The sequence below is a fragment of the Pipistrellus kuhlii genome, unplaced genomic scaffold, assembly GCF_014108245.1.
Source record: "Pipistrellus kuhlii isolate mPipKuh1 unplaced genomic scaffold, mPipKuh1.p scaffold_m20_p_6, whole genome shotgun sequence".
Lineage (NCBI taxonomy): Eukaryota > Metazoa > Chordata > Mammalia > Chiroptera > Vespertilionidae > Pipistrellus > Pipistrellus kuhlii.
Genome location: NW_023425562.1, coordinates 50331914 through 50358368, shown reverse-complemented (window position 1 = coordinate 50358368; position 26455 = coordinate 50331914). Strand labels below are relative to the sequence as shown.

The 26455-nt window shown below is 46.7% G+C and overlaps 2 protein-coding genes across 6 annotated transcripts; one reads left to right on the top strand and one right to left on the bottom strand.

The window, feature by feature from the left end:
- Window positions 1-692: 692 nt before the first annotated feature.
- LOC118707457 (BLCAP apoptosis inducing factor) lies at window positions 693-11611 on the bottom strand. 2 transcript variants are annotated; one of them, XM_036417753.2, is made up of 3 exons: window positions 11057-11611; window positions 2789-3075; window positions 693-2611 (listed from the first exon to the last, which is right to left on the bottom strand). In XM_036417753.2, the coding sequence occupies exon 3, from the start codon at window positions 2434-2436 to the stop codon at window positions 2173-2175; it is 264 nt and encodes an 87-aa protein (XP_036273646.1). In that variant the 5' UTR covers window positions 2437-2611; window positions 2789-3075; window positions 11057-11611; the 3' UTR covers window positions 693-2172. The 2 variants fall into 2 exon arrangements, with proteins under 2 accessions (XP_036273646.1, XP_036273645.1); XM_036417752.2 differs by lacking the exon at window positions 2789-3075 and having other exon boundaries at window positions 11057-11610.
- Window positions 4263-6310, top strand: NNAT (neuronatin). Of its 4 annotated transcripts, none has more exons than XM_036417750.2 (3): window positions 4263-4474; window positions 5416-5496; window positions 5717-5944. In XM_036417750.2, the coding sequence occupies exons 1-3, from the start codon at window positions 4403-4405 to the stop codon at window positions 5804-5806; spliced, it is 243 nt and encodes an 80-aa protein (XP_036273643.1). In that variant the 5' UTR covers window positions 4263-4402; the 3' UTR covers window positions 5807-5944. The 4 variants fall into 4 exon arrangements, with proteins under 4 accessions (XP_036273643.1, XP_036273641.1, XP_036273642.1 ...); XM_036417748.2 differs by lacking the exon at window positions 5416-5496 and adding an exon at window positions 4671-4773 and having other exon boundaries at window positions 4264-4474; window positions 5717-6310; XM_036417749.2 differs by having other exon boundaries at window positions 4265-4474; window positions 5416-5491; window positions 5717-6310.
- Window positions 11612-26455: the final 14844 nt, after the last annotated feature.

Sequence of the window (26455 nt, the reverse complement as noted above, 5' to 3'; positions counted from 1 at the left end):
ATTAAAAACCCAGGTAAACTATGAAGTTACCAAAGACCTTTCACAACCGTTACCTCAATAGACCCTCACAATAGCTCTGTGCCTCGGACAGGTAGTGCTTGTTATGTTTTCTAGAAGAGACAAAGATAAAGAGGTAGACAACCAGCACAAGGGCTGTGACAAGCTACCCTGCTTTGTCTCAAAGGCCACAGCCATGGGAGCACATGGACATCGATGACACTGAACTTGTAGCCATTGCCTGAAGCCGTAAGCCCCCTGGTTGAATGGCCAGACTTATATTTATTTTTCCACTTCAGATGCCATAGGGGTTTCACTTTATTTTTACTTCAAAAACAGCACCATAAAAATCCTTGATGATTGGAGCTCCAGCTGTCTTAAGTTGTTTGTCAAGGGATCGGTTACTCAAATCTCCTATGGAGGGAAACAGTTTCAGGCGAGAAGCCATGGGAGCTGAAAAACGCAAATGTCTCATCTCTGAAAACTTTCAGACTCCCTCTTGTTCACCGCCTGGCCTGGCCCCTGCTCCCCCTCTCCCGAACCCACCATCTGCTCTCCAGAGAACAGATCAAATTTTCAGGCTAAGGTACTCTGGCGCCAAAGACTCAGCCCCTCCATGCTACCTTCTGCCCCGCACCAACTTAGAAACCCAACACCATGACCTAAATGGACTGCAGCCACATAAAACCACAAAGTAAAGTTTATAAAGCTTTATTAAACATTTCAAACAGCTTTGCAACGAACACACCAGAAATAAAAGCTCCAGAATAGCAGTCCAAATGTTCCATAAGTGTGGCCTCTTGGTCCCATTTCCTAGATGGACTGCCTCCAGTTGTGTCCTTTACCTGGCCCACCTCCCTTCCTGCTCAGGCAAGAGAAAGATGGATGGTTTAGACTGGAGGGACAATCATACCGATTGCCAATGGGCAGGGACCAGGAGAAAGTCTCGTTTGCCAACACTTGTATGAAAGCGCAGAAACAGCAAAAAAAGCAAGTGACAGTCACAAGTCTTCCTCTTTGTATTCTTCGTACAGTCTATATGTGTAGGACTGAAGGAGCTCCTGGCACGAGGATGGTCACTGCTCCCCTCTGTCTTGTTTGAACCACCTTGGAGTCCAGTGTGCTGGTCACTCTGCAATCCCATGCTAAATAAAAACTGTAGCGGCACCTACTATAGTAGCTATTGCTATACCTCAAAATCAGAACACATTCAATAAAGCTTATTTAAAAGGAATATACACATGTATTTGTTCACGTATACACACGGCACACCAAAAAATATCCAAACACCTATCAAGGGATCATGGCTGTTTTGAAACACACAAGTACTCTCTCATTCACTCGGCTGGGGACTCTAGATCTACATGAACACGCTACACCTCAATCCTGCAGAGCATGCACAGGAGAGACAATGAGGCCAACCTCCAGCCCCCTCTGGACAGCTGAGGAGGAGAGGAGGAAGGACAAAGGAGTGATGCTGAGCAATGAGCCCAGACACCCAGGTGAAAGAGCAACATGTTACTTCTTTCTTAAAAATGAAGTGGAAAAAATACTGGAGATTTGTGAACATCAAACAGTCAATACATGTTTCTGTCTAGCCTGCTGATCAGGGAAAGAAGAATGAAAAAGCGAGGCTCTCGGGCATCAGCAATCTCTTTAAATTCGAGATAAGTGCAAAAATGAGCCCTGTCTTAGACAGATGCTCCCAAAAAAGGAAAGGGGTAGAAGAGAACTAAAGGGAAACCAGAAGAGGAACTGAGGATTTGGGAATATTCTGGGAAGGCAAAAGATCCTGACAAGGAGGGAGTCACAGAGGTGACAATGAACTTGGCATTTTATCTGCCCAGGTCATGCTGGGGTAGTTGATCAGGATGAGTGCAGACTCCTCGCAGGAATGAGGCGAGGGGGGGCGGGGGTGCATCTTGACAGCTGGGACCAAGATGGGGACAGAACACACACAACCACAAGACCACCCATGGCTAAAGGACTCTACAATAAAAGCACCTGTCAGTGCTATTATTCACATTATAAGGATAAAACATCACAGGCCAAAAAGGCGCCGTCAGGAATGTGGCACCCGCAGGCTGCGGGATTTGAAACTCCAATGCTTTATGACCTATGTCAATGCCTCCCCTCCCGTCTTCTGCTTCCTTAGAAAGCTAAATGTGCAGGCTGTTAGGTGCCCACAACGCTGGGGTCATGTGCCGATTCCGGAAGCGGGGAATCCGAGCAGTGGTACAGGAAACAGTTTCCCCAGCAGCTATAACAGATGAGGAACAGGGCTGCTAGGAAAACCAAGGCACAAATTGTGCAAGGCTTCCGCTCCAGGAGGAAGCTGAGCAGGTAGAAGCCCATGAACATGGAGTGGCTGAACCACAGGGCGGGGTTGAGGGGCTTGGGGATGAGGAGGACAGGCAGCAGCCACTGGAGGCAATACATGATCTCTGTCAGGCAGGGCCTTCACCAAGGCCGCTGAACACCGCTGCAGGAACCGACCTAATGGGAGCCCGCGGGCGTGGGCGCTGCCCTCCGCGTTCTTCAACCCTCACTCTCCAGGAGCTCAGCCGCTGTGCTCTCTGGCTGTCAGCCCAGGATCACCAAGGCAGCAGGGGTCCTGAAGAGAAAAGTCAACACAACAGACAAACAAAGACAGACAGACAGACAGACAAAAAACAAAAAACAAACAAACAAAAAAACAGGAACAGAATGTATACTTATTTGGGAAAATGGATCATGGTTAACAACAGTAAATGTGAATGCCCTTTCCTCCCTGCCCACCCATGGAAGTCACCATTCCTAGAAGCCTCCTGGGGTGTCTCCCCTGGGCTTCCTGGGAGCTCTTCCGGCAGGTCCCGAACAGTGGACTGGCTTTGCCTGGGCCCTGCCCAGCAGAGATCATGTATCGCCTCCTGGGGCTGCGGCCCGTCCTCAAGGGGTCCAGACCTCACAATACCGCTCTGTGGTTGCCATTAAATGGTCATGGCTCGATGTTGTGCCCCCACAGGATTAGCACAGGGTTCTCTCTCACAGCAGGTGCTCAGTAGGGAGTTAAAGCAGTTAACCGTGCAGGTGCAGAGCCTGCAGGAACTGCAGCAGCAGCAGCAGCAGTACCATCAAATATTTTGTTTTAAGATGGCAGCTTGCTTTTACAAATTAGCCTGGCATCATTTTACCAAAATCAGCCAACTTCTTAAAAAGTGAATATAAAAAAAATAATAAATCACCATGTTACTTTGTTTAAACTGACCTCGCTTGGATCACTTACACTCCATCTGCTGCTGGCACTGTATGGAACCTGATTTCTGTGAGCTTTTAATAAAAATTAATTTCCTGTCCACATAGGGGCAAATGTCACTTGGCCCCTGTGCCAGGCAACATGCTGGAGAGAGGTGCTCACCAGCGCCGGGCCACCAGTGCCCTGGGGCCACACTTGCAGATCCGCTGTGTTAAGGTCTAATTGATGCGCCTGCATACGGCGGGAGCCACAACCCTCTGCTGGCGGTAGCAAAGCCCTGCTCCAGCTGTCCAGTGCAACGAATACAAAGAACCTCGTTGGCTGCGCAAGACCAGGACCGCGGAGGAAGGAGAACAGAAGACAGGTTGAAATGACCTGTCCAGCAGCAATCTATCCCTCAGCGCATTCTGACCACTTTACACGAGAGCTCATCCCATCCCTTCCTGGACCCCTCTCAGAAAATATACCCAGTAACTACCGTTTTCCCGCCTAGAGTTCAGTGCTCTGGTAAGAGTCCTACAATCGCCACGGCCATAGGTCTAGCAACGGAAGTGGGACTCAAGGAATCAGGGAAAGATGACACGCTCAGAGAACTCCCGTGAAACAGAGGACGCTGGCTTACAGCACATCAAATATTCAAAAAAGAGCGCTGAGCAGGGACCTATGAAGACAAGGTTCCTGGAAGGGGCAGCCTTTTCAGTTCTATAGGCAAAGGATCCTTCTCTAAATTACGTTTCCATCTGTGCCCAAGGTGGATTCTGGGAAGGCACCGGACATTGGGTTCGAAGAGAAGAGATCCGTACCAAGAGGCGCACAACCACTAACTACACTCGTGCAGTTCGCTACTCAGAGTTGCAACCCCCCTTCATTTTACACTAATATTCAAAAGCTAGTACGGCAGAATCTTCTGGAAAGGGGCTAAGATGAAACTCAGGAGGCGGGGGTCGGTGTGGCAAGAGCAGATGGATTATTTTGTCCTCTCCTAGCGAATGAGGAGCGCCCCACCCTACGGGATCACCCCCGCCCAGGTGCGCATGCGCATTTGGGTAGCGGGCGGATACTTAAGGGCCGGCTGCGGCAGTGCGCCCAACAGCGGCCTCCGACAGACCAGCGGCCCGCGGCGAACCCTCAGCCTTCGGCAAACTCTCTCAACCACCCATTCTCGGAACCATGGCAGCAGTGGCGGCAGCATCGGCTGAACTTCTCATCATTGGCTGGTACATTTTCCGCGTGCTGCTGCAGGTAAGTGTGCCCGGGGTACTGGGTGGCAGAGGGGTCCCAATGTGTATACCCCGAACTGGCAAGCTCACGTTGCAACTGCCGTGCTCATACCCATCCTATCCTGATTGCCACGATCCCTGATGGCCGCGATCCTGCCTGCCCGAGTGCCGCAAACGGCGCCACGCGCCCCCACCCGTTCCCTGCGCCCTCCTCCTAGCGCGGACCCTTCTCAGTGCGCCCGCGCCCGGCTGGGAACAAAGAGTCGGGGCGCGGCGGGCGCCAGCCACCGACGAACGCGGAGGCTCTTAGCAACCAACATGGTAAGAAAAACCCGCTACACTCAGACTCGACCCTAGGAGGGAGGCGGGGCACCTCAGTTTTGTGAAGAGGCTACAACTCACATAGCAAAAATTTTCCACCTTAAAAAATTGCGCATTGCAGGGGAAATTTACTTTTTAAAAAATATAGCGCTTGCGGGGCTGAGCCGAAAAATAAATTAAGAAAGGGCACTTCTCAAATACAAAGCACCTCACAAAGACCAACAAACAACAAACTAGAAAAAAAGTAATTTGTGGGGGATGAATTCGAGAAAAATGCGCATTGCAGGAAAGATAGACAAAAGCACTTGGCAGAAAAATTGCATTAGATAAAAAGCACATTGCAGAAAAAAATTATAGACAACGCAGCTAACAAAAAATGAATCAGGTAAAAGTGCTTTGAGGAAAACAAAGGAAAAGGCTCTTTGCAGGAAAATGGAAGAGAAAAAGGCGTTTTCTAAAAAATCAAATTTACTTTATTTATTTTAAAAAATCTAATAGAGGCAAAGCACTTTGGGTAAAAAAAAAAAAATCAGAAAAAAAAGCGCTTTGCCCATAAAACCATTTACCCTAAAAGCACCCTTTGCAGGAATAATTTCCTGCTAAAGGATTCTTTTGCCAAAGGACTTGCATATTTCCTTCAAGGTGTTCCTGGAATGCTGCATTTACTGGGTAGGATTCCCTTTTCGAAATTCTCCAGGGACGCAGCCTATTGCAAGAAGTGAGGTATACTTAAGTTTTAGGTCCAATCAGCTTGCTGCCATGCAGCTCAGCACAGCTGGAAAAGCTCCAGTTGCTCTGACGCGTGGACAAGCTGTGCCCCGCCTGCCTCTCCTAGTGGGACAGGTGGGCGGGGCAGGGGGAGGGGCGGTGGCGGGAACTGAAGCGCTGTACCCGGGCTGCGGATCCCCACATCTAAGAGCAGGTACTGGGTCTCTCACTACAGGTGTTCAGGTACTCCCTGCAGAAGGTGGTGTACACCGTGTCGAGGACCGGGCGGCACGTGCTGGGAGAGCGCCGCCGAGCCCCCAACTAAGGCCCCAGCCCCTAGCCCGCGGCCATGTCACCAGGTGCTCTTGTGCATCCCGCCCAGCATGGGAGCCAATGCCGCCCAGGAATAGGGGGTCCCCTGTGCTCCCTCGCCAGAGGAGCATTTGCCAAGGTCAATGAGGGGCTGGCAGGCCTCCGGAGAAACAGCACCGCAATGACGACAATACCAGACCCCTTCCCAACTCCTCTGTACCCCTCCCACTATGGGGCGGGGTAGAGGGAGGAGGGATGGAGGGAGCAGAACTCTGAGATTTGGGCATAGGCACTCTGATCTGGAGTCGGACAGCAACATCCCAGCCCCACAACCAGGGCCATGCCAGCAGGCCCCACCACAGAGATCCAGACCACCATACCAGCCAGCAGAATGAACATTCCAACATCAATCGGCCGAAGCCCTGAATCTCTGAGCAGCAGACAAGGAGTCAACTGCGTGTCTGTGTGGCGGGACAAGAGGGCTTGGGTGGGGGAGGAAGAGGGTTAAGAAACAGAGCGGAACTCAAAAGAACGGTTGGTCCAGAAAGGAACTCACTACAGACTGATTCATTTGCCTCTCAGCATAACCAGTATGGCTTTTCTCAGTTTAGGTTCTTACAAGGGTATTTCTTAGATCACAAGATCTCACACATCTAGAGGAAATGATGAATAACATAGACTGATGAACAAAAACAGACTCAGAGAAAGAGAAGCACCGAACAGACTTTCAAACCTCAGAGGGAAAGTAGGAGAGGGGGGGGGGTAAAGGAGAAGAGATCAACCAAAGGACTTGTGTGCATGCATATGGGCCTGGCCAGTGGCCATGGACAATGGGGGGAGAAGGGGTGAGGGCATATGTAGGGAGGGGTTTGGGATGGGATTGGGGGATGATGACAATTATGTGATACCATAATCAATAAAAAAAAAGGGAGGGAAAAAAAAAAGAAAGAGTGGGGCCCTATCACTGTTCCTTGCCTACTGCATGTGCATTCCAGTCTTGCTGCCTTTGCTCCCTCTATTCTCCCCTCCCCCACCTCCCAAGCCCACCCTGCTAGAAAAAATGTGTCACTCAATTTGGACCTCTTCAATCAGTAAAAGAATCCCAACTTAACTAAAATACCTCCAAGCCCCCAGTCCCTCATTGATCTTTTCCCTGGTCTCACCTAATTGTGGTCAATATTGTGGTAATCGCTAATTGTAATAATTGTGTAAGTGTGCATTAGTTGAGTTTCCCGGCTAGATTGTAAGCTCCTGGAGAACAGGGACCACCTCTACAAAAAATAAAAAAGCACCTCCCCCATCTCGCACAGTGTCCCAGGACCCTGCGGGGCGGTGGAAGTGCACCAAAAAGTTGTCTCTTGTAACTTCTTTTGTGGCTGGGTTGATGTGCCCATTGTGAAGTAGGCATGATACTTGGGAGAAGGAGGGGCTGGGGAGGCAACAAAATGGATATTGGGACTCTCATATATCATATATCTCAACACTATCCTGAAATAAAGGACCATATCCCCCTCAAAGAGGTCTTCACTTGTGGTCTCAGAATAAGAGACCACTACCCCCTTCCTCCCTTCCAGAGGGTAGGTGCCTTCACTTGTCCAGGAATAAAGGGCCTTGGCAGATGATCACTGGGAAAGATGGGAGGAGCGGAATGCCAGGAGTGGCCCTCAAAATGGGGTATTAGAAATAGGGAAGAGGAATGCAGGGATGGAGGAACACACACACAGGACTTCAGAACACAAGCCCCATCTCTATCCAGGAACCCCAAGGAATGAATACTGTGCAGGTGGGCACTGGGTTGGGCAATGACTATGGGATAAATGGTATGCGTGGCAGCTCCCTTGCCCAGTTCATCCTTCTAGGCCCTATAACCACTATCAGGACCATTACAAGGGCATCCTGCCGGTCTTGCTACTCTCTCTAGGTTATCCCTCCCACTCCCAGAATCCTCTCCAGCACACTCACCCCAATACTGGGTTCTCTGCTTTTAGAATTAGCCTCCTTAATTTTAGCAGTGCTTACCAGGGCCCTGACCCTCATGTCAGGGTGGGGGGGCTGCTCAGCTCCAGACTTCTCTCCCTTTTCCCACTCCTCAGTGAGTTAGGGCTCCTGATATGGGGTCAGCTGACCACCTCACCAACTGGCTCTGCTGTCTACTCAGTCTTGACTGTGGCTTTATATGTCTCTGTCACCACACCTGTTCCTAGGTCAACACCAAGGGAGGGAGTTGGAGAGCCATAAATCTCTGCCACTTACTCAAATCCCTTAGTCACAGCTGTCACAAACACTTTGAAGCACAACTCGCCTCACCCCCTTGAACCTAATGTTCTCTTAGCAAGCCCCTTGTGTTTTTCAACCCAACCACCCGCACCTCTGGAGGCATCAGAGAATTAGGGTGGTGGTGGGTGCAGACCTCAGTTCTGATATCGGCATTGCCATCGATCAGCCCAGGGAATCTGGCCAGGTCACTAACCCTACTCTTTAGTTACCCTCTGTAAGAGGGCTGCTAAGATTCCAGCGAACCCTAACATACTAGAAACATTCTGCTATCAAAGTGGCAATCAGGAATGATAGGACTGGAATGGGATGTGCAATATGAGACTCCCTCTTCCTTAGGCTGGGTGGCTCCAGCTTCTACTACAGCCTGAAGGCAAGGCTGGTCTCTCCTTTTGCCTCATCAGCAGGCAATGCCCACACCTCCCTTCTGAAGCCCATCTCTTAGCAAGCCTCAAGAGTGGAGTTTCTGTAGTTTTCTACCGAAACCCCCAGCACCATGAACATATTTCAACATGTGTTCTTAATGAAGGCTGCCTCTCCCTTCAGAGACTTCCAGGGATGTGCCCAGAGGCTCTAACCTCAGCCCAGTTTTAAGGCAGCTAGGTTCATTGAGACAGGCTGCAGCAGCACAGACAGGTCTGGCTGCTCTGGACACAGGAGGTAGCCTCAGAGCTTTCCAGAAGATCTTGGCAAAACCCACCCATGTGGCTTTCTCCATCCATATATCAGCAGGGTTCAGAGCATTGTGAGATGTCAGACTTCCAGGCAAAGGCTGCCATGATGGCCTACACCTGCATGGGTGGGCTTGAGTGTGTAATGTCCACTCCCTTCTTTTGTCCCCCATTCCCAAACCACCATGTCTTGGCAACAAACATAACCCAACAGAGAAGACAGAAGGAATGTGTTCACTTTCTACTCCAGTGCAAGGACTAGAAGTCTGGTACAAACAGCTTGTTTATAATATTTTTTCCCCATAAAACATTAAAACATTTTATTCTGACAGATAGCAATGGGAGGAGCTGAAAATGACTAGAGTTTTATTGTAAAGCCCTTAGTCCACAGGCCTCCCCTTTTCCTTAACTATCTCTACCACCCCCACAAGGCCACGCGGCGAGAGCAGATGAGTTGTGAGAGGACTGGGATGGCTCTGTGGAACTGCAGTAACAGGTGAGACTGCCCCCAAAAGGATGTTAGTTTCTTAGCTTAACCAACTGAAGTTAAGCCCCAGGGGAGTTCAGGCACCATGATGGTCAGGGGTGCTATGTGACACTGTTACCTCTATCTGCGGAGTATTTGGATTGTGATTAAAGGGAGGGGCAGGAGGACACATTTCTTGAGCTTCAACTATGGGACAGCAAGAGTTTATTACACCTGGTTTGGGTGAGGGAGAAGGTTTGCTGTGAGCCAATTGTTAGACATTATTTTCAAACTTGTATTTGCTCAGGAGCCAGCATCCTAAAGTGAGAGTCTGAATTTGCAGTTAGTTTCTCTCCCGCCAGAGATTTAAATGTGCACGAGTGCATGCACACAGGTGCACACACAAACATTAACAACAGTCTCTTTTTCCCTGGTGACCTCTTACTTCCTTTATATGCCCCAGAGACTTATCATCATCTTCTCTGGGAAAGATCCTGTTCACCCTTGTCTCACTCCCTTCTCCTTCCCATAGGGCCTGGACCCCAGCAGAACCCAGATTTCTCAGCATTCCCAGAACAGGAAGTCAGAGAGGCAGGCAACACATGGTCCTTGGTATATCACACAGTGACAGGTTTAAATGGAATGCATGTGTTTCAAATATAAGAGAACAACAACAAAACGATGGCCAAACCCAGACTTTCAGATTCCTCTTGGAAATAACATATTACACGTAAAAGGTTAAACTGTTTTTGGCAGCAATTCTAACGAGACCAATTTTTCAGATATGGAATTGATCTAGTCACTGGAAACCAACCAGGGCTCTGAATCATTTTTTTTAAAACAGATTTTTCTTGACATTAATGAATCTCGTATTTAAAACAAATAAACAAGACCTAACATTTGGCATTAGCATTTAAGCTGGAACTTTTTTTTTTTTTTTTTTTTTTTAATCCTGGCTTTGGCATTGCTGAGGGAATAGTTGGACCATGTCAGGCAAGGCAAACAGAAGCTGTCCCCAACACACCAGTGCCCTGGGAAGGGATAAAACACGACCCAAACCTATAAACAAGAAAGACCATTTCTTCCCTAGGACAAAACCCCAGTCTGCCCAACATTTAGCATTAAAAAGGCACACAGAAGCCTGGAAGGAAATTAAAGAAAGTTTGGGAGGGGTAAGGAAAAAAAGCAACTATCCCCACAACCCCCAATCCCCAGCCCCCATTCCCGGTTTTCCTTTCCAGGCTATGAAGTGTGCCAGGCATTCCATTCCTTCTGCTGCCCTTGAGGGCCAGTCCCCACATACACTGAAGGAAAAGGGACGGGTGTCCAGACTGGATGCAAAGTTAGAGGGAGTAGGAAGTCCCCGAGACTCCAGAGTCGACCTATCATCCCAGACACCAAAGCAGGGCTCGGGGCAGGAGACCCTTTTCTCTTTCCCCCCCACGCCCCCTCTGACTTAAAAAAGCAACCGAAGTGGTGGGGACAGAGTGACCGGCTTCTCAGAAGCTGGGTCCCCTACCAGAGCCCCAGAGCGGAAGAGGGGATGGTCGCGCCCCCCAGCCGCCCGCTCCCCCCGCCCCTACCGGGAGCGGACTGGCGAGCGCTGACCTTGGAGGCGAGAACGAGAACCGAGGAATCCCGGGACCCGCCCTCGGCCAGGAAGGGGCCCTCCCGGCCCGGGCTGGGGCCAAAACAGGGCAATCGTGAGAAACCGGACAGAGGTGGCCCGAGGGTGCGCGAAAGGAAAACCCCAGAAAGGGACCGGGACGCCTAAGGTGACCCCAACGGGACAACATGGCGGCGCGGACGCCCTGAGGCCTCTCATCCAGCCCCCAGGAGGCCAACACGGTACCTGCAAGCCCTGCCATGGCACCGCCGCCCCAGTCGCCTTCGCAGTCGCAGTCGCTGCCGGCCTCCACCTTGGCCACGGACGCCGCAGGAAGCAGGGGAGACGCCCCCTTCGTCTTCTAGTCCAGTGGTCGAGGACCCCTTCTGGGGTTTGGCTGTCTACAGTAGACGCCCGATCACGGGACCCAAATTGGGGGGTTTCTCCTCCTACAATCTCCAAATATCCGCTCCAAACGACCCTTTGAGGACTTTCTACGTATGTATGAGGAACCCTGAGGGCTCTAAAGCCTTCACGCCCGAAGAATTTTTAATCAGGCGAATCCTGGGCAGCCCCAAATCACGGGCCCACGGGCCCCTCATGCATATGCAGCAGATTGTGATCACACACTTCTAGAGCCGAGGAGGGGCGTACCTTGTTCTCTGGGTGTGCGCTTCTGTTCCCTTTGGTCCACGTGGATGACCCTTGTACTCAGGGAAACCCTCCTCTTGGCTCGAAGTCCTCCCCCTTCCTGGTCCTTTCACCAATGGGCCGAGGCTCAGGAGCGAAAAAGTCCGGGTGGGACTTAGGACTGACTTGGGGTCGGGACCTGACTCCGCCCCTTGCTCCACCTTTGGGCAAGCCGCTGGCGGACCCAGGCTCTCAGCTTCCTCACGTCTGATGAAATACTTACTTCGCCGGGTTGTGACGGGGATCGAATGAGTCAGTGCACTCGATTATTAGCTAATTAGGCACATTTCTTGAGCGTCTACTATGTGTAAGTGCAGCACGGGAGGCAAGAAGGTAGAATAGAGGGTGACATAGGTGCCTTTCTAACCCCAAAGCGCTGCCAGTCTAGTGGGGAAGGCTTGAGGGAGGGGCAAGGAAAGACAGTCATCAAATACTAACTATATGTTAATAATTTTAATCGGATCAATATATAATAATGCAATATGTGAAGTGTTGGGGAAAGTATAAAGAGTTATGAAACATTAATGGGGACGTAATGCTGGGTGTTGGGAAGCTGGGACTTAGGTTGAGAGACCAAGGACAATTAGGAATTGTACAGGGCAAGAGTGAGAGGGGAAATGTTTTAGGCAGAAAGAACCACTTGTCCTAGATGTGAAGGTGGGAAGGAGCAGGGTGAAGGTTAGAGGTGACCAACGGAGTAGGACAGATAGAGCCCCCTAATGAATTTGGATTTTATCTCGAGAGTAATGAGAAGCCATTTTCTTCAGGGGAATGACATAAAATTTGGGTTTCTGAAAGGCCACCCTGGCTGCAAGGTTTGGAAGGCACTTGGGAGTGGGTGTTTGGAGACCAGTTAGAAGGCTGTTGCAGCTAGCCAGGTGCAAAATAGGAGTGACTCAGATGGGGTGGTGGCTTGGGAAGGTAGAGAGGATATAAAATTGGAAGTGGCTTAAACTAATGAACTAAAATAGATCCAGAGACATAGAAGCATCCAACAGACCCTTGAACCATGGAGGGAAAGCAGGGGAGGGTGGGTGTGGGTGGGGGTAAGAGATCAACCAAAGGACTTGTATGCATGCATGTAAGTATAACCAAAGGACACAGACAGTAGGAGGCCAGGTACATGTGCTGGGGGGAAAGAGGGGAAGTGGCTGATGAGAGGTCAATGGAGGGAAACGGAGCATGTAATACTTTAAACAATAAAGAATTTAAATTTAAAAAAATGATTGAATGTGGATGTGTGCTGGGGTATTGGCAATAAGAACTAGTTTTTTGTCTTGAGTATGAAGGAGTGAAAGAGCCCTTGACCAAGGATCAGATTGAGAGGGAAGATCAAGGGTCTGGCTTTGAGAAGGTAAGTTGGAAATGTCTGGGTGGCATCTAGGTGGAGAGGGTCAGTAGGCAGTTTTGTATGAGACCTCAGAAGAGAGGTCTGGACTGTAGATACACATGTAGGTATCTATCACTCACAGGTGATAGTTACATCATGGTGTGGGATGAGATCCCAAGTGGGGGAAGGTGGATAAAATAGTAAGCAGAAGAGGAGGAGACAGGAAAGCAGGCTGAGAAGCAGTGACCAGTGGGGTAGGAGAAGGACCAGCTGAACATGGGATCCCAGAGAGAAGGTTTCAAGGCAGTGCTCAGTGGGGCTGACTATGTGAGGACAGAAATGGCACCACTGGGTTTGGTTGCAAGGAGGGCTTTACATTGCAAGTTCCAAAAAGAAAAAAGAAATCCTACTGAATTTGGCTTAAAAAATAAATAGAAACTCAATGGCAGGCTAATTGGTAGGCTTGGAAAAGGCATCAAGGACATTTCATGTCTCAAGTTCATTCCATTTTTGCTCTAGTGTCCTCATGTTGGTTTTATGCTCATGGTCATGGACAACCATCCCAGTTCCTGAGGTTACATCTATGTCAATAAGATGACCATTTATTATCTAGCTGAGACTCCAACAGTGGATGTGGCCTCTCACTCGCTTGCTGCTAATGGGCTGAGGGATCAGTGCACGCCTGCCAGACACATCCAGTATTCAATACTGGAGGAAAAGAAGAGTCTTAGAGTGAAAACTCTTGCTTAGAATAAGAGAAGGGGCTAAAAAGAGAAGTGTCAGCATGGATGGGGAGCAAATGAAATTCTTGTTGGTGAGAGAAGAAGTTAGAAAACTGGAAGTTTCTACTAAATTTAAATATACAACTATGCTATGACCTAGAATTTCCACTCTTAGGTATTCATTCTAGAAGTGAGTGCCTATGTGTACAAAATAACTTGTGTAAGAATTTTCATAGCAGATTTATTCATAGGTCAAATTGGAAATAGCCCAATGTTCATCAACGAGGGAATTAATGAAAAAAATTATGGCATCTTCACTCAATGGAATACTATGTTTTTACATCTAAAAGTACAAAATACTGACATATGTGATATCATAGATTAACCTCACATAGAGTACGTGAACTAAGATAATTCAAACACAAAAGCAGTGCATATTGTATGATTCCGTTCATATAAAGTTCAAGGGCATGTGAAACTAATATATGGTGATAGAAATCAGAATAGTAGTTATCCAGGTTGGAGAGGGAGTGGAGATGGGAAAGGAGCAAGAGGGACTTTTCTGGGGATCTGGAAAAGGTCTGTATCTTAATCTGGTTGGTGATTACATGGGCAAAAATTCATCAAGTTCTATAATACCATAAGCTTAGGGGACTTTGTGTATGTTATATCTCCCCCCAAAAAATAAAATATAATTAAAGGGAGAAAGGGGTCCTGCCAACCTGTGGTCTGTGATGTGTGCTGCGGAGCAAGAATAAGGTCCATTGTGGAGGGACTCCACCTTCCTATGACCTTAATGCCAGGTCTGGGCATTGACCAGGCCTCAGTAGATAACCCTCCTCGTTGGAGCCCCAGAAAACTGTAGAAGGTGAGGCAGAGCTTCTTACTCACATGGGGCTGGCTCATGCCCTTTCTTTGTACCCACAAGACTGCTTTCCCATATAAGCTCAGTTCCCATTGGTAGAAATGACACCAAAGCTGGGTTCTGACTTCAGGGCTGGAAGGTCTTTCTGCCCTAAAATTTTGCTCAGCAGATCTCAACTTCCTGCCAAGGCCTTTCCAACCTGCCATCTGAACTTACCTATGATTCCTGCTCTCTCCTGCTCCACATTTCCCAAGTCTAATATATCCCTTCTAAATCCCTCTTCAGGCTTTTTTTTTTGTTTTGTTTTGTTTTTGTCCCCACCAACAAAGCCTTGGTCTAGGCCACTGTCCTCTCTCCCCTGGACCCTGCACCAGCCTCCTCGCTGGTCCCTCATCTCTCTAAGAACCATTATCCATACAGCAGCCAGGATGATCTTTTTAAAGTAACCCTGTCCAGAGGGGAGGGTGGTTGTAGGGCTGGGTAAAACAGGTGAAAGGATTAAGCAAGAACAAACAAACAAACAAAAAAAGACCCTAAACACCCAAATAAACAAACAAACCTAATGGACACAGACAATAGGACGGTGATTACCAGAGGGACAGGGGCGTGGGGCGGTAGAAGATGGTACAGGGAGGATAAATGATGATGGAAGGAAACTTGATGGGGGGGGGGTTTGAACACACAATACAATATTCAGATGATGTATTATAGAATTGTACACCTGAACCCTATATAACTTTATTAACCAATGGATTTTTATCCTTTCTTTTGTTAATGTGAATCAACTATGTTGATTCTTCAATCCATGTATACTACAATAAAACCAATTAAAAAGTAAAATGACCCTGTCACTTTTGAGGGGGTGTCCCCTATCCCCTGTCTTCACCTGGCAAGAGCCTTTCCAGTTGTCAAAGCCCCAGATCAAATGCTGCCTCCTTGATGAAGGCTTTGCATTCACTCAGCAAACATTTGTTGAGCACCTAAAATGCACTAGGCACTGTGCTAGGCAGGGATGATAGAGAAATGAATAAGACAAATGCCATCAGTCTGGAGAGATGGGCAATTAAGCAGTGCCAACGTGTGCACACTTCCAATGTTGGTTAACTCTCACTGGCTCTGAGCTCTTTGAAGGCAGGGCTCATTTATTGGCCTCAGAGCCCAGTACAAGGCCTGGCAGGGAGAAGGAGGCAATAGCTATCAAATCAAGGAATGAATAAATGAATGAAAGGCCAGGCCAACCTCCTCCTTTCTCAGTTGTCCTCCAAGCCTCCAATATAGCTGATAACCAGGTTCATGAAATTCAACTGAAACTGGATGGCAAACCTGGAGCTAAAGTGAAAGAATCAGCAAAAGATTGTTATTTATAGAACAACTCGTACCCTGGTGCACAAAATTCGTGCACTCGGGGTTGGGAGATGCCCTGTCACAGTGTGGAAGCCCCTTGATTTGTTTCCCCAAAGAGGTAGGGCGGAGGCCTGCAGACCCACGGGGTAGGCACATGGAGAACCCCCTGCTGCGCCCTGCCCCAGGGCTAGGCTGAGGCGGAGGCCTGAGGACTTCTGAGTGTCAGAGGGGCCTCTCCTCGCCCCTACGGATCCCAGCTGGGCCCCCAGTGCAGAGTCCTCTCTACCACAGCCCCACTCCTGGGCCAGGCTCACAGTGAGGCCTCTCCGAGCCCCTGAGGTCCCCCAGCTGGGCCCCCAGTGCAGAGTCCTCTCCATTTGATGATAACTTTTTTAGAAAATCCACATTATTTCCTTACTAAAACTTAGATTCAGGAAATTTAACCCTGTAATGGAAAAATAGTAATTTGTTAAGTCACCAAAGAAGCTATGTGATATAGGAGGATTTAAAATGGAACAAGAGTTGCCGAAACCGGTTTGGCTCAGTGGTAGAGCGTCGGTCTGCGGACTGAAAGGTCCCAGGTTCGATTCCGGTCAGGGGCATGTGCCTTGGTTGTGGGCACATCCCCAGTGGGGGGTGTGCGGGAGGCAGCTGGTTGATGTTTCTCTCTCATCGACGTTTCTGGCTCTGATGTTTCTCTCTCATCGACGTTTCTGGCTCTCCATCTCTCTCCCTTCCTGTCTGTAAAATATCAATAAAATATATTAAAAAAATAATAATAAAAATAAAATAAAATGGAACAAGAGTTATTACCAAGGTGACCAAAGAAGCAAGCTCTGGAATAACGTTGATTGCAGCCAGAATGCCAGGGTTTTGATTCCACTCTGCACTTACTATCTGTGAGTTGTTGAGCAAGACATTTAACTCCACTGTGCCTCATTTTCCCCATATGGTTGTTTCTGGGAATTCAATGAGTTTGTATTTTAAAATGTGAATAGCACCTGTCACATAGTTGGCACTCATAGTTACCTAGTACTAAAGATGGATAAAATAGGCTAGCCCAGGGTGGAGGCAGGACAAGTGAGTTCAAATCTTTCATGACTTTGCCACATCCCCTACCAACTCTGTCTTCAATTTCTCCAACTCTAAGGCCCTTTTGTTGTATACTTCTTAGGGCTTCTATACTTGGGAAGCTAGTGGTTATTTTAGCCAAGTCTGTGTCGACACCTACTGGTGATATAGAGAAATACTAACATTCTTACCAAACTGTCAACTTATTAATGATAGGGACAATCTTACCTAATAATAGACAAATATGTAAATTGACTGTTCCTTCACTATGCCTATAGCCAATCAGAGTGACTATGCAAATTAGCCTAAAAGATGGCAATTAATTTGCATACATAGGCGCCCAGGGCCTGTGTCCCAGGAATACCCTGGCACCCAGGTCACTGTGAGGTTATAAGGCCTGGTGCAGGAGCAGACCCCCTGCAATTGATTGCAGGGAGCTGGGGCTCTGCTCCTGCCCAAGAGGCTTTCGGCCTGGGAAGGACTGGACAGGCCTGGGCAAGGGCTGAGCCGGTGATCAGAGGGAGCTGGAGGGGCTTTGCCCAGGCCTAAAGCTGTGGCCAGAGGCTTTAGGCCTGGGCAAGGCTCTGCCCTCAAATGGTGTGAACTACAGAGGAAACACCTTTTCTGACTGCACATTGGCTAAGCTTCCTGTACGCCACTGGTAATATTCTTAGTAACTTGGGTAATAAGAATCCAAAAAGGTGATCTAGGGTTTTTCCATCACACTTCTGGAGAAAAAAATGAAGGTCCGCTGCTGGAGGGCTAAGAAATGTCATATCCTGCCCTAGCTGGTCTGACTCAGAGGATAATGCCTCGGCCTGCAGGTGGCAGGGTCAGGGTTCAATTCTGATCAAGGGCATGTACCTAGGTTGCAAGCTCCACCCTGGCCGGGGCCCAGATCAGGGCTCATGCAGGAGGCAACCAATCAAAGTGTTCCTCTTACTTTGATGTTTCTCTCTCTCTTTCCCTTTCTCTTCCACATTCTCTAAAAGTCAATGAAAACATATCCTCAGGTGAGGATAAAAAAAAAAAATAAAGAAATGCATATCCTATGAAAGACACATCTTGAAAATGTCTAAAGAAAGTTGTCATTTTTTTCTTGGTGAAGGGACTGGAGTCCGTGTTGATGAAAACACCTTGGTGGCTGCGGTGACTGGCAGTTGCTGCAGCAGTGGGGTGATGGAGCTGGTGCCTTCCCCTGATCAGCCCGGTTGCCGCCCACAAAGGGAGGCCAGACTGCAGCTTAGGCCCACTCCCCATGGGGCACAGGCCTATGCCATCAGTAGGACATCCCCTGAGGGCTCCCAGTATGTGAGAGAGGGCAGGTTGGGCTAAGGGACTCCCCAACCCCCAGGGCATGAATTTCGTGCACTGAGCCCCTAGTAAAGTATATAAAGATCTTTCTATAAAGACACTGAGTATTACATAAAATCTTATATCCAATTTCATTCTATAAATAATAGATTGTAATTCTTATTTTACAGAAGAGGAAAGGAGAATTCAGGAAGGAAGTCAGTTGCCTAAGGTGAGGGAGCTAGATTTGAATACCCTGAAGTCTGCATTTTTAACCCCTCTATGCCAGGTTCTGAGATAAATACTATGTTTGCATTAAATCTGTATATTGCTTTGGGTAATATGGCCATTTTAACTATGTTGATTCTTCAATTCATGAATACAGGATATGTTTCCATTTTATTGTATCTTTTTCAATCTCTTTTAATAATGCTTTGTAATTTTCAGTATGTAGATCTTTCACGTTCTTTGTTAAGTTTATTCCTAGGTATTTTATTCTTTTGTTTGCAATTGCAAAAGGATTTTTTTTTTTCATTTCTTTTTCTGAAGTTTTGTACATTGGTTTTGTATCCTGAAACTTGACTTTTTTTTATTGTTGCTAATAATTTTTTGATGGAATATTTAGGATTTTCTATATACAGGATCATGTTGTCTGCAAAAAAGTGGCAGTTTTATTTCTTCCTTCCCTATTTGGATGTCTTTTATTTCTTTCTCTTGCCTTATTGCTGCTAGGACTTCCAGCACTAGTTTGAATAAAAATGATGAGAGAGAATCCTTGTCTTGTTCCTGATCTTAGAAAAAAAACTTTCAGTATGATATTAGCTGAGGGTTTATCATATATGGTCTTTTGAATGTTGAGGTACTTTCTGTGTATTCCTATTTTATTGAGTGTTTTAATCATAAATAGATTTTGTATCTTATCAAATACTTTATCTGCATGTTTTGATTTGATCAAATGATTTTTGTCCCTTCTTTTGTTAATGTGGTGTGTTACATTGGTTGATTTGCATATAGTGAACCATCCTTGTGCCCCTGGAATGAACCCTACTTGATCGTGATGTATTATTTTTTAAATTTACTATTGTATTCAATTTGTTAGTATTTTGTTTAGGATATTTGCATTTTTGTTCATCAGAGATATTGGTCTGTAGTTTTTTTTGTGTGTGTGTGTGTGTGTGTGTGTGTGTGTCCTCTTTGCCAGGTTTTGTTTTTGTTTTTTTTTAAATATATTTTATTGATTTTTTTTAAAGAGAGGAAGGGAGAGAGAGAGAGCTAGAAACGTCGAGAGAGAAACATCGACCAGCTGCCTCTTGCACACCCCCTACTGGGAATGTGCCTGCAACCAATGTACATTCCCTTGACCGGAATTGAACCCAGGATCCTTCAGTCCACAGATCGACGCTCCACCACTGAGCCAAACCAGCCTCAGCATCTTTGCCAGGTTTTGATATCAGGGTTTATAGTGGCCTCATAGAATGTGTTAGGAAGTATTGCCTCTTAAATTTTTTGGAAGAGTTTAAGAAGGATAGGTTTTCAATCTCCTTTAAGCATTTGGTAAAATTCACCGGTGAAGCCATCTGGTCCTGCATTTTTATTTTAGGGAGGTTTTTGGTGACCAGTCTATTTAGATTTTCCAGTTGTTCATGATTTATCTAGGCATTTATCTATTTCTTCTAAGTTATTGAATTTGGTGGCATATAGTCTTTCATAATACTCTAGTATGATCCTTATATATCTATGATGTCTGTGGTGATTTCTTTCTCATTTCTGATTTTGTTTATTTGGGTCTTTTTCCTTTTTTTCTTATGAATCTACCCAGTTTGTCAATTTTACTAATCTTTTAAAGAGCCAGCTCTTTGTTTTATTCATTTTTATATAATCTTTTTATTCTCTCATTCAGTTCTGCTCTAATTTTTATTATTTCTTTCTTTTGCTGACATTGGGCTACATTTTTTTTTCTAGTTATTTAAGATGTGATGTCAATTTGTTTACTTGTTTCCTGATATAAACTTCCCTTTTATTACTGCTTTCATTGCATCCCAAAGAATTTGATATGTTGTAGTCATTCTCATTTGCCTCCATATATCTTGTGATCTCATCTTTTATTTTTTGATCCAGTCATTTTTTAATAGTATGTTGTTTAATCTCCATGTATTTGTGGGTTTTTTTACTTCCTTTAATTTCAGGGCATCGTGGTCAGAGAATATGCTTGGCATAATTTCAGTCTTCTTGAATGTGCTAGTTTTGTGGCCCAACAAATGGTCTATCCTTGAGAATATTCCATGTGCAGAAGAATGTATAAGCTGATGCTCTGGGATGGAAGGTTCTGTAAATGTCAATTAAATCCATTTGGTCAGTGTTTTTTTGTTTTGTTTTTAAGGCCGGTATTTTTTAAAATATATTTTTATTGATTTCAAAGAAGAAGGGAGAGGGAGAGAGCAAGAGAAACATCAATGATGAGAGAGAATCATTGATTGGCTGCCTCACACATGCTCCCTACTGGGGAGAGAGCCTATGTCCTTGACCAGAATTGAACCTATGATCCTTCAGTCTGCAGGCTCCATCCACTGAGCCATGCTGGCTAAGGCAAGGCCGGTATTTTTTATTGGTGTTTGTTTAGTCTATCTAGAGCTGTCAATGGGGTACTAAGGTTCCCAACTATAGTTGTGTTTTGTTCTGTTTCTCCCTTTAGTTCTGAGAGTAGTAGTTTTACATATTTCGGTGCTCCCTGGTTGGGAGCATATATATTAAGAAGTGTTATTTTTTCTTGATATAGTGTCCCCTTTATCATTATAAAGTGTCCATCTTTGTCTCTTGTTGTCTTTGCTATCATGAAATCTATTTTGTCAGGTATAAGTGTGGCTGCACCTGCTTTTCTGTGGATGTTATTTGTTGGAGAATCATTTTCCACCTTTTATTTTGAATCTTTCTTTGTCTTTGCAGCTTAATAGTATGTTTCCAGTGGGCAACATATGGTTGGGTTTTGTTTTTTTATTCACTCTGCTACTCTGTGCCTCTTTATTGGTGAAATCAAACCATTTACATTTAGGGTAACTATTGATATACTGCAGGCCCAGTGCATGAAATTCATGCATGGGTGAGGCCTGGCTGGTGATCAGGGCTGATTAGGGCCAGGCTGGAGAGGAGGTGATGGTCTCCAGGACAGGTGCTGAAGGAATGGACACTGGACACCGATGCCATCATCATTGGTGCCCTACCACCACGTGGTTCCCAGCCTCTCCCCTTCTCCCTTCCTTACCACCACACTGGCATTGCAGCAGGCGGGTGGCAGGCCGATCGGGGCCTGACAGCAGTGGGGGACGGGGCATGGGAGGTTGGCCACCAGCACCAAGGAGGGAGCGACCCTTAGCCCCCCTGGGAAAGGGGCCATGTCTGTCTGCTGTCACCCACTCCCGGTTCTCTGTCCCAGCCCAGGGGCCAGGAGAAGGGACCAAAGGAGGTTAACAACAACAAAAAAGACATAGGTTTAAATCCCACTTCTTTGTGACAATAAAACTTCAGCCTAAATGATGACATTACTGCATTGTTTTCCACTGACTGATGTAAGAGTCTGTACTGGTAATTAAAAAAAAAAAAAATGGGAGAGAACAGAGAGCCTTTCTGTACTGCAGAATGCCAACTAGTAAATATAGAAGGGATGATGGAATTGCAACCATAATAGCATTTCATATGAATATGTGTCTGACTCAGTGGATGCTAAAATTATGGGTGAAAGTTTGATGAGGAACAGAATATTCAGTCTCAAAGTGTCTCCTCCTAAATAGCTTATTAGTTACAAAAGAAAAAAATGGTAACTATAGTGGAGAAAGCTGACAGGCCCCACCTTAGCTCAGTGGTCAAGGTTCATATCACAGTGACAGGACAAACCAACGTGTGTGGGATATACCAAAGAGGCTATCCTTTGTGTGGTCTTCCTGCCCAAAGAGCATAGCCTGGATCTAATGAGAAACAATTAGACAAACCAAAATGTGGACGTTTTACAAAGTAGCTGGCCTGACCAAAAATGTCTATGTCAAGAAAGAAAAAGAAAGGAACTTAAAGGAAACCACAGCGATTAACAACTAAATGCAACAAGTGATTCTGAATAGAATTCTGCCCTGGGAAAAACTTGCTATAAAGGACATTATTGGGGGAATCGCCAAAATTTGAATGTGAACCATGAAATAGGTAATTGTAGATTGTTCAATGTTAAATTTTCTGATTTTAATAGTTATTCTATGATTATGTAAAAAAAATATCATTGCTCTTGAGAAATATTTAGGGGAAAATAAGCATGATGTCTTAAACTTTCAAATAACACACCCTACTACATATATCTATATATATATGAGAGAAGGAGGGAGAGAGAAAGATAATGGTATTTTTGTTAAATTTATTGGGGTGTCATTGGTTAATAAAATTATATGTCTCAGGTATATATTCTTTAATCATCTGTATCTTGTATTGTGTGTGTACCACCCATGTGAGAAAAAGTAATTTAAAAATAATGTAGCAAAAAGTTCACAATATATAATTCTGGGTGATTCTGGCTTAAGCGCATGTGAGTTTTTTTTGCTCAATTCTTTTCACCTTTTCTGTAAATTTGAAATTATTTCAGAATAAAAGTTAAAAATGTAAAAAACAACACACACACACATTTTAAAATCATGGCTTCTTCTATGTTTCATCAAAATCCTGATTTTAGCCATGTCTTAGAATAGAAAAAAACATAGAAGTCGTGTGATCAGAAAGAGCAAATCATTTTACCTCCCAGTGTCTCCGTGTCTCAGTGTCCTCATCTGTTAAATGAAGCTCATAATTCTGGCCTCTCAGTGTGGCAGACCGTGCATGAGAAACATTTAGTACTAAGCTGGCACCTAGCAAATGCTTGATAAATGCTCGCTTACAAAGCTAGTAGAGGAAGGACAGCAGGAAGATGAGAGAATAGAAGGCCCTTCCCCCTCAGCAACACTAACTGGGCAGCTACTCATGGACCAAAGTGCCTTTGTGGGAGCTTTGGGATCCAGGTTGGCGACTGTGAAACCCCAATAACGGCAAATTGTTGAAACACTGCTCTCTAATTAGATATGAGCAGGTTAACAAAGAGAAATCCTCAATAATTCCATCTGCAGATAATCCACAAGTGTTTTAAGTTCCCATTGCACTTTCAAGACTCCTAAATTGAAAATCATAGATGTAGGTAATGAACTGGAATTTTGATCGGTAAAGAAAAGAAGAATACTTGAACCTATGTCAAAAGATCGGTGAGTGGAATGCACATTTATATGTTTATGTTAAAATAAAAAACTTAAGCTTTGAATGTAACACTTGAAGACTTTTTGTTTAATGACCAGACTAATGTCCACCCCATATACTAGTATTATCTTTGTGTGAACCAGAAAAGTCATCCCTTCCTCTGGGTTTTGGTCTCAGGTTGAATGCTCTTGTGCAGTACACAACCTGCTGGACTGTTAATGGCATCCCAGACATGAATCTCCAGTCCTGAGCACAAATGGGTAAGAGGGCTGTGGGTAGTTACATCATCCTCCAAGTCGGAGGGGCACCTCACACCCAACAGAAAGGTCCCTGTTAGAATGCCGCCCTCCATCTTTCCTGGGTGAAGCATGATCACTGTGACCTCCTTTTTCTACGTGTCTATGTATTAAGGAGGCTGGAGATTGTGGGAGGAGGCTGGATGAGATTACCGGGGTTGCAGTCAGGGAGAAATGGTTTCTTTTTGAGGCAGGGAAATGGTGAATAACACCTCACCTGCCCCACACCCTACTTTTACCTTCTTCCCAGGGTTCTCAGAGTGGGTGGGAGGGCATTTTCGGTGGTGCAAGGAAAGGAACTCTGGGGAGTAAGGGGAAACAAGAACAGGGCTGTGATGGCCTCTTAATGTGTTCATTAGTGTCCTGCCACACAGACCTAGTAGAGGCTGCCCTGCCCCCAAGGCCCCTCTATGGCGACTAAAGACTAGAAGGGGCTTGGATCCTGAAGCCAGGCTCAGGAGCCAGAATGGCTCCAAGTTCTAGAGTGCTGGGTGGCTCAGTCCTGAGTCCAAGCTCAAGCAGAAAGCTAGCGCCTCCAAACCCAATTATAGAATATAAATAAATCCCAGATTCCAGGGCCTCCACTTGAGTTGCCAGGGGATGTGGCCAGCCTGCAAACCACCACAGGCTCCTCTCCCAGGCTGCCCCACTCCCAAAGGGAACCCCCATCCTGATCTGAGACACCCTTCAGGGCAAACCAGCCAGACTCCACCCATGCACCAGGCCCCTGTCCTCGCTGATAAAAGAGTGATATGCAAATTGACCATCACTCTGACACACAAGGTGGCTGCCCCCATGTGGACACAAGATGGCCAGCAGGGAGGGGCAGTGGATAGGAACCAGGCCTGCAAGGGAGGGCAGTTGTGGGTGACCAGGCCAGCAGGGGAGGGCAGTTGAGAGGGAGCAGGCTTGCAAGGGAGAGCAGTTGAAGGTGATCAAGCCTGCAGGAGAGGGCAGTTAGGGGTGACCAGGCCAGCAGAGGAGGGAAGTTGGGGGTGACTGGGCCTGCAGGGAAGGGCAGTTGGGGGTGGGGGGGCAAGTCTGCAGGGGAGGGCAGTTAGGGGTGACCAAGCCAGCAGGGAAGGGAAATTAGGAGCAATCAGGCTGGCAGGGGAGCAGTTAGGCATCAATCGGGCAGGGGAGTGGTTATGGGGTGATCAGGCTGGCAGGCAGAAGCGGTTAGGGGCAATCAGGAAGGCAGGCAGGTGAGCAGTTGGGAGCCAACAGTCCTGGATTGTGAGAGGGATGTCCCAGATTGGAGAGAGTGCAGGCTGGGCTGAGGGACATACACCCCCATGCACAAATTTTGTGCACCGGGCCTCTAGTTATATATATAAAAACCTAAGTGACCACCTGACTGGTAGCTATGACATGCAATGACCACCAGGGGGCAGATGCTTCAACCAGTATCTATGATGAGCATTGACCACCACGGAGCAGACACAATGCAGGAACTGCTGAGCTGTGGTGACTTGGCAACTGCAGTCCTTGGGTGACACACCCAGAACCAGAGAGGAGGGAACCCGATTCTGGGGTGCATCACCCAAGAACTGCCCTCTACACAATCTGGGAGCCATCAGGGGATGTTGGAGAGCTGGTTTTAGCCCCATCCCTGCAGGCCAAACTGAGGGACCCCACCTGCCAGAGGGACCCCGCTCACTCCACAGATGCCCTTCAAGCCCTGGCACCCCCCCAGGTGTGGCTGGTCTAGGAGGGACCTCGGAAGGTTGGCTCCAGGGCATGTCTGGCCTGTCTTGCCCTATTCCACCCTGCTGGACACCTTCTAATTAATTTCCTTTCAATGTGCATGAATCCTCTAGTTCAGCTATATACAGGAATGAAGCTGATACATGCTACATATGGCTAAACCCTGAAAACGTGCTGCTAAGAGAAAGAAGGGAGACACAAAAGACCACAGAGTGCATGATTCTATTTCTGGTGACTGTCTGGAGTAAGCAGATCCATAGAGATAGAAAGTAGATTGTGGTTACCTGGGGCTGGAGGTGGTGTGGAAAGTGAGATAGTATTGGGTAACTAACCAGGACAGAGCTTCCTTAGGGGTGATGAAAATGTTCTGGAATTAGATGGTGGTGATGGCTACACAATTTTATGAATATACTAAAAACCACTGAATTGTATGCTGGTAAGAGGGTAAACTTTATGGTATGTGAATTATATCTCAATAAAGCTGTTATAAAATCATTTAAGAGGCCCTCACTCTCAGGTATGGACTCTACATTTGCACAACCAGGAGAGTGAAGGCCTCAAATTTTGAGCTCTCAGCATCTCCCTTCTGTACCTTCATCCTGGCCCTGGTGGAAAGTGGGGTGTTTATCCTCTAAATTCTGGTCCTCATTGATTGAGGGTCACCCTGAGATTTAACACTCCTGGTTTGTCTGGTGTATCCAGCCACGCTCAGTGCCGTGGGCAGGTGACTCCTTCAGGGAGAGCGACTCGGGAACCATCGGGGTGTGTGGGTGCTGATGGCTGTGGCACTGTCAGTGTCTACATTGGCTGTGTCATCAGGCCACCAAAAGGTTCAGTTGCACCATCCTTGCCCCAGGCATTCATGGTCTGCTTTCTGTCACTAGCTCAGCATTTCCTTTTCTAGAATTTCCCACCATGGAAATGTACTCATTGGTGTTTGATTTCTTTTGCTGGGCAATGTGTTTCTGAGATTCATGCTTGTTGCTGTGGGTATTAGTTATTTGTTGTCTTATTGCTGAGCTGTGTTCTAGCGTATGGATAGACCTTAAGTTGCGTATTCACTCTGCTGTT

Excerpts from the sequence above, each read along its gene's own strand:
- LOC118707457 (XM_036417753.2), bottom strand. The coding sequence starts at position 2,436 with ATGTATTGCCTCCAGTGGCTGCTGCCTGTCCTCCTCATCCCCAAGCCC.
- NNAT (XM_036417748.2), top strand. The coding sequence starts at position 4,403 with ATGGCAGCAGTGGCGGCAGCATCGGCTGAACTTCTCATCATTGGCTGG. Across the intron at positions 4,475-4,670 it reads TTTTCCGCGTGCTGCTGCAG|CGCGGACCCTTCTCAGTGCG; the intron begins GTAAGTGTGCCC and ends CCCTCCTCCTAG. Across the intron at positions 4,774-5,716 it reads GGCTCTTAGCAACCAACATG|GTGTTCAGGTACTCCCTGCA; the intron begins GTAAGAAAAACC and ends CTCTCACTACAG.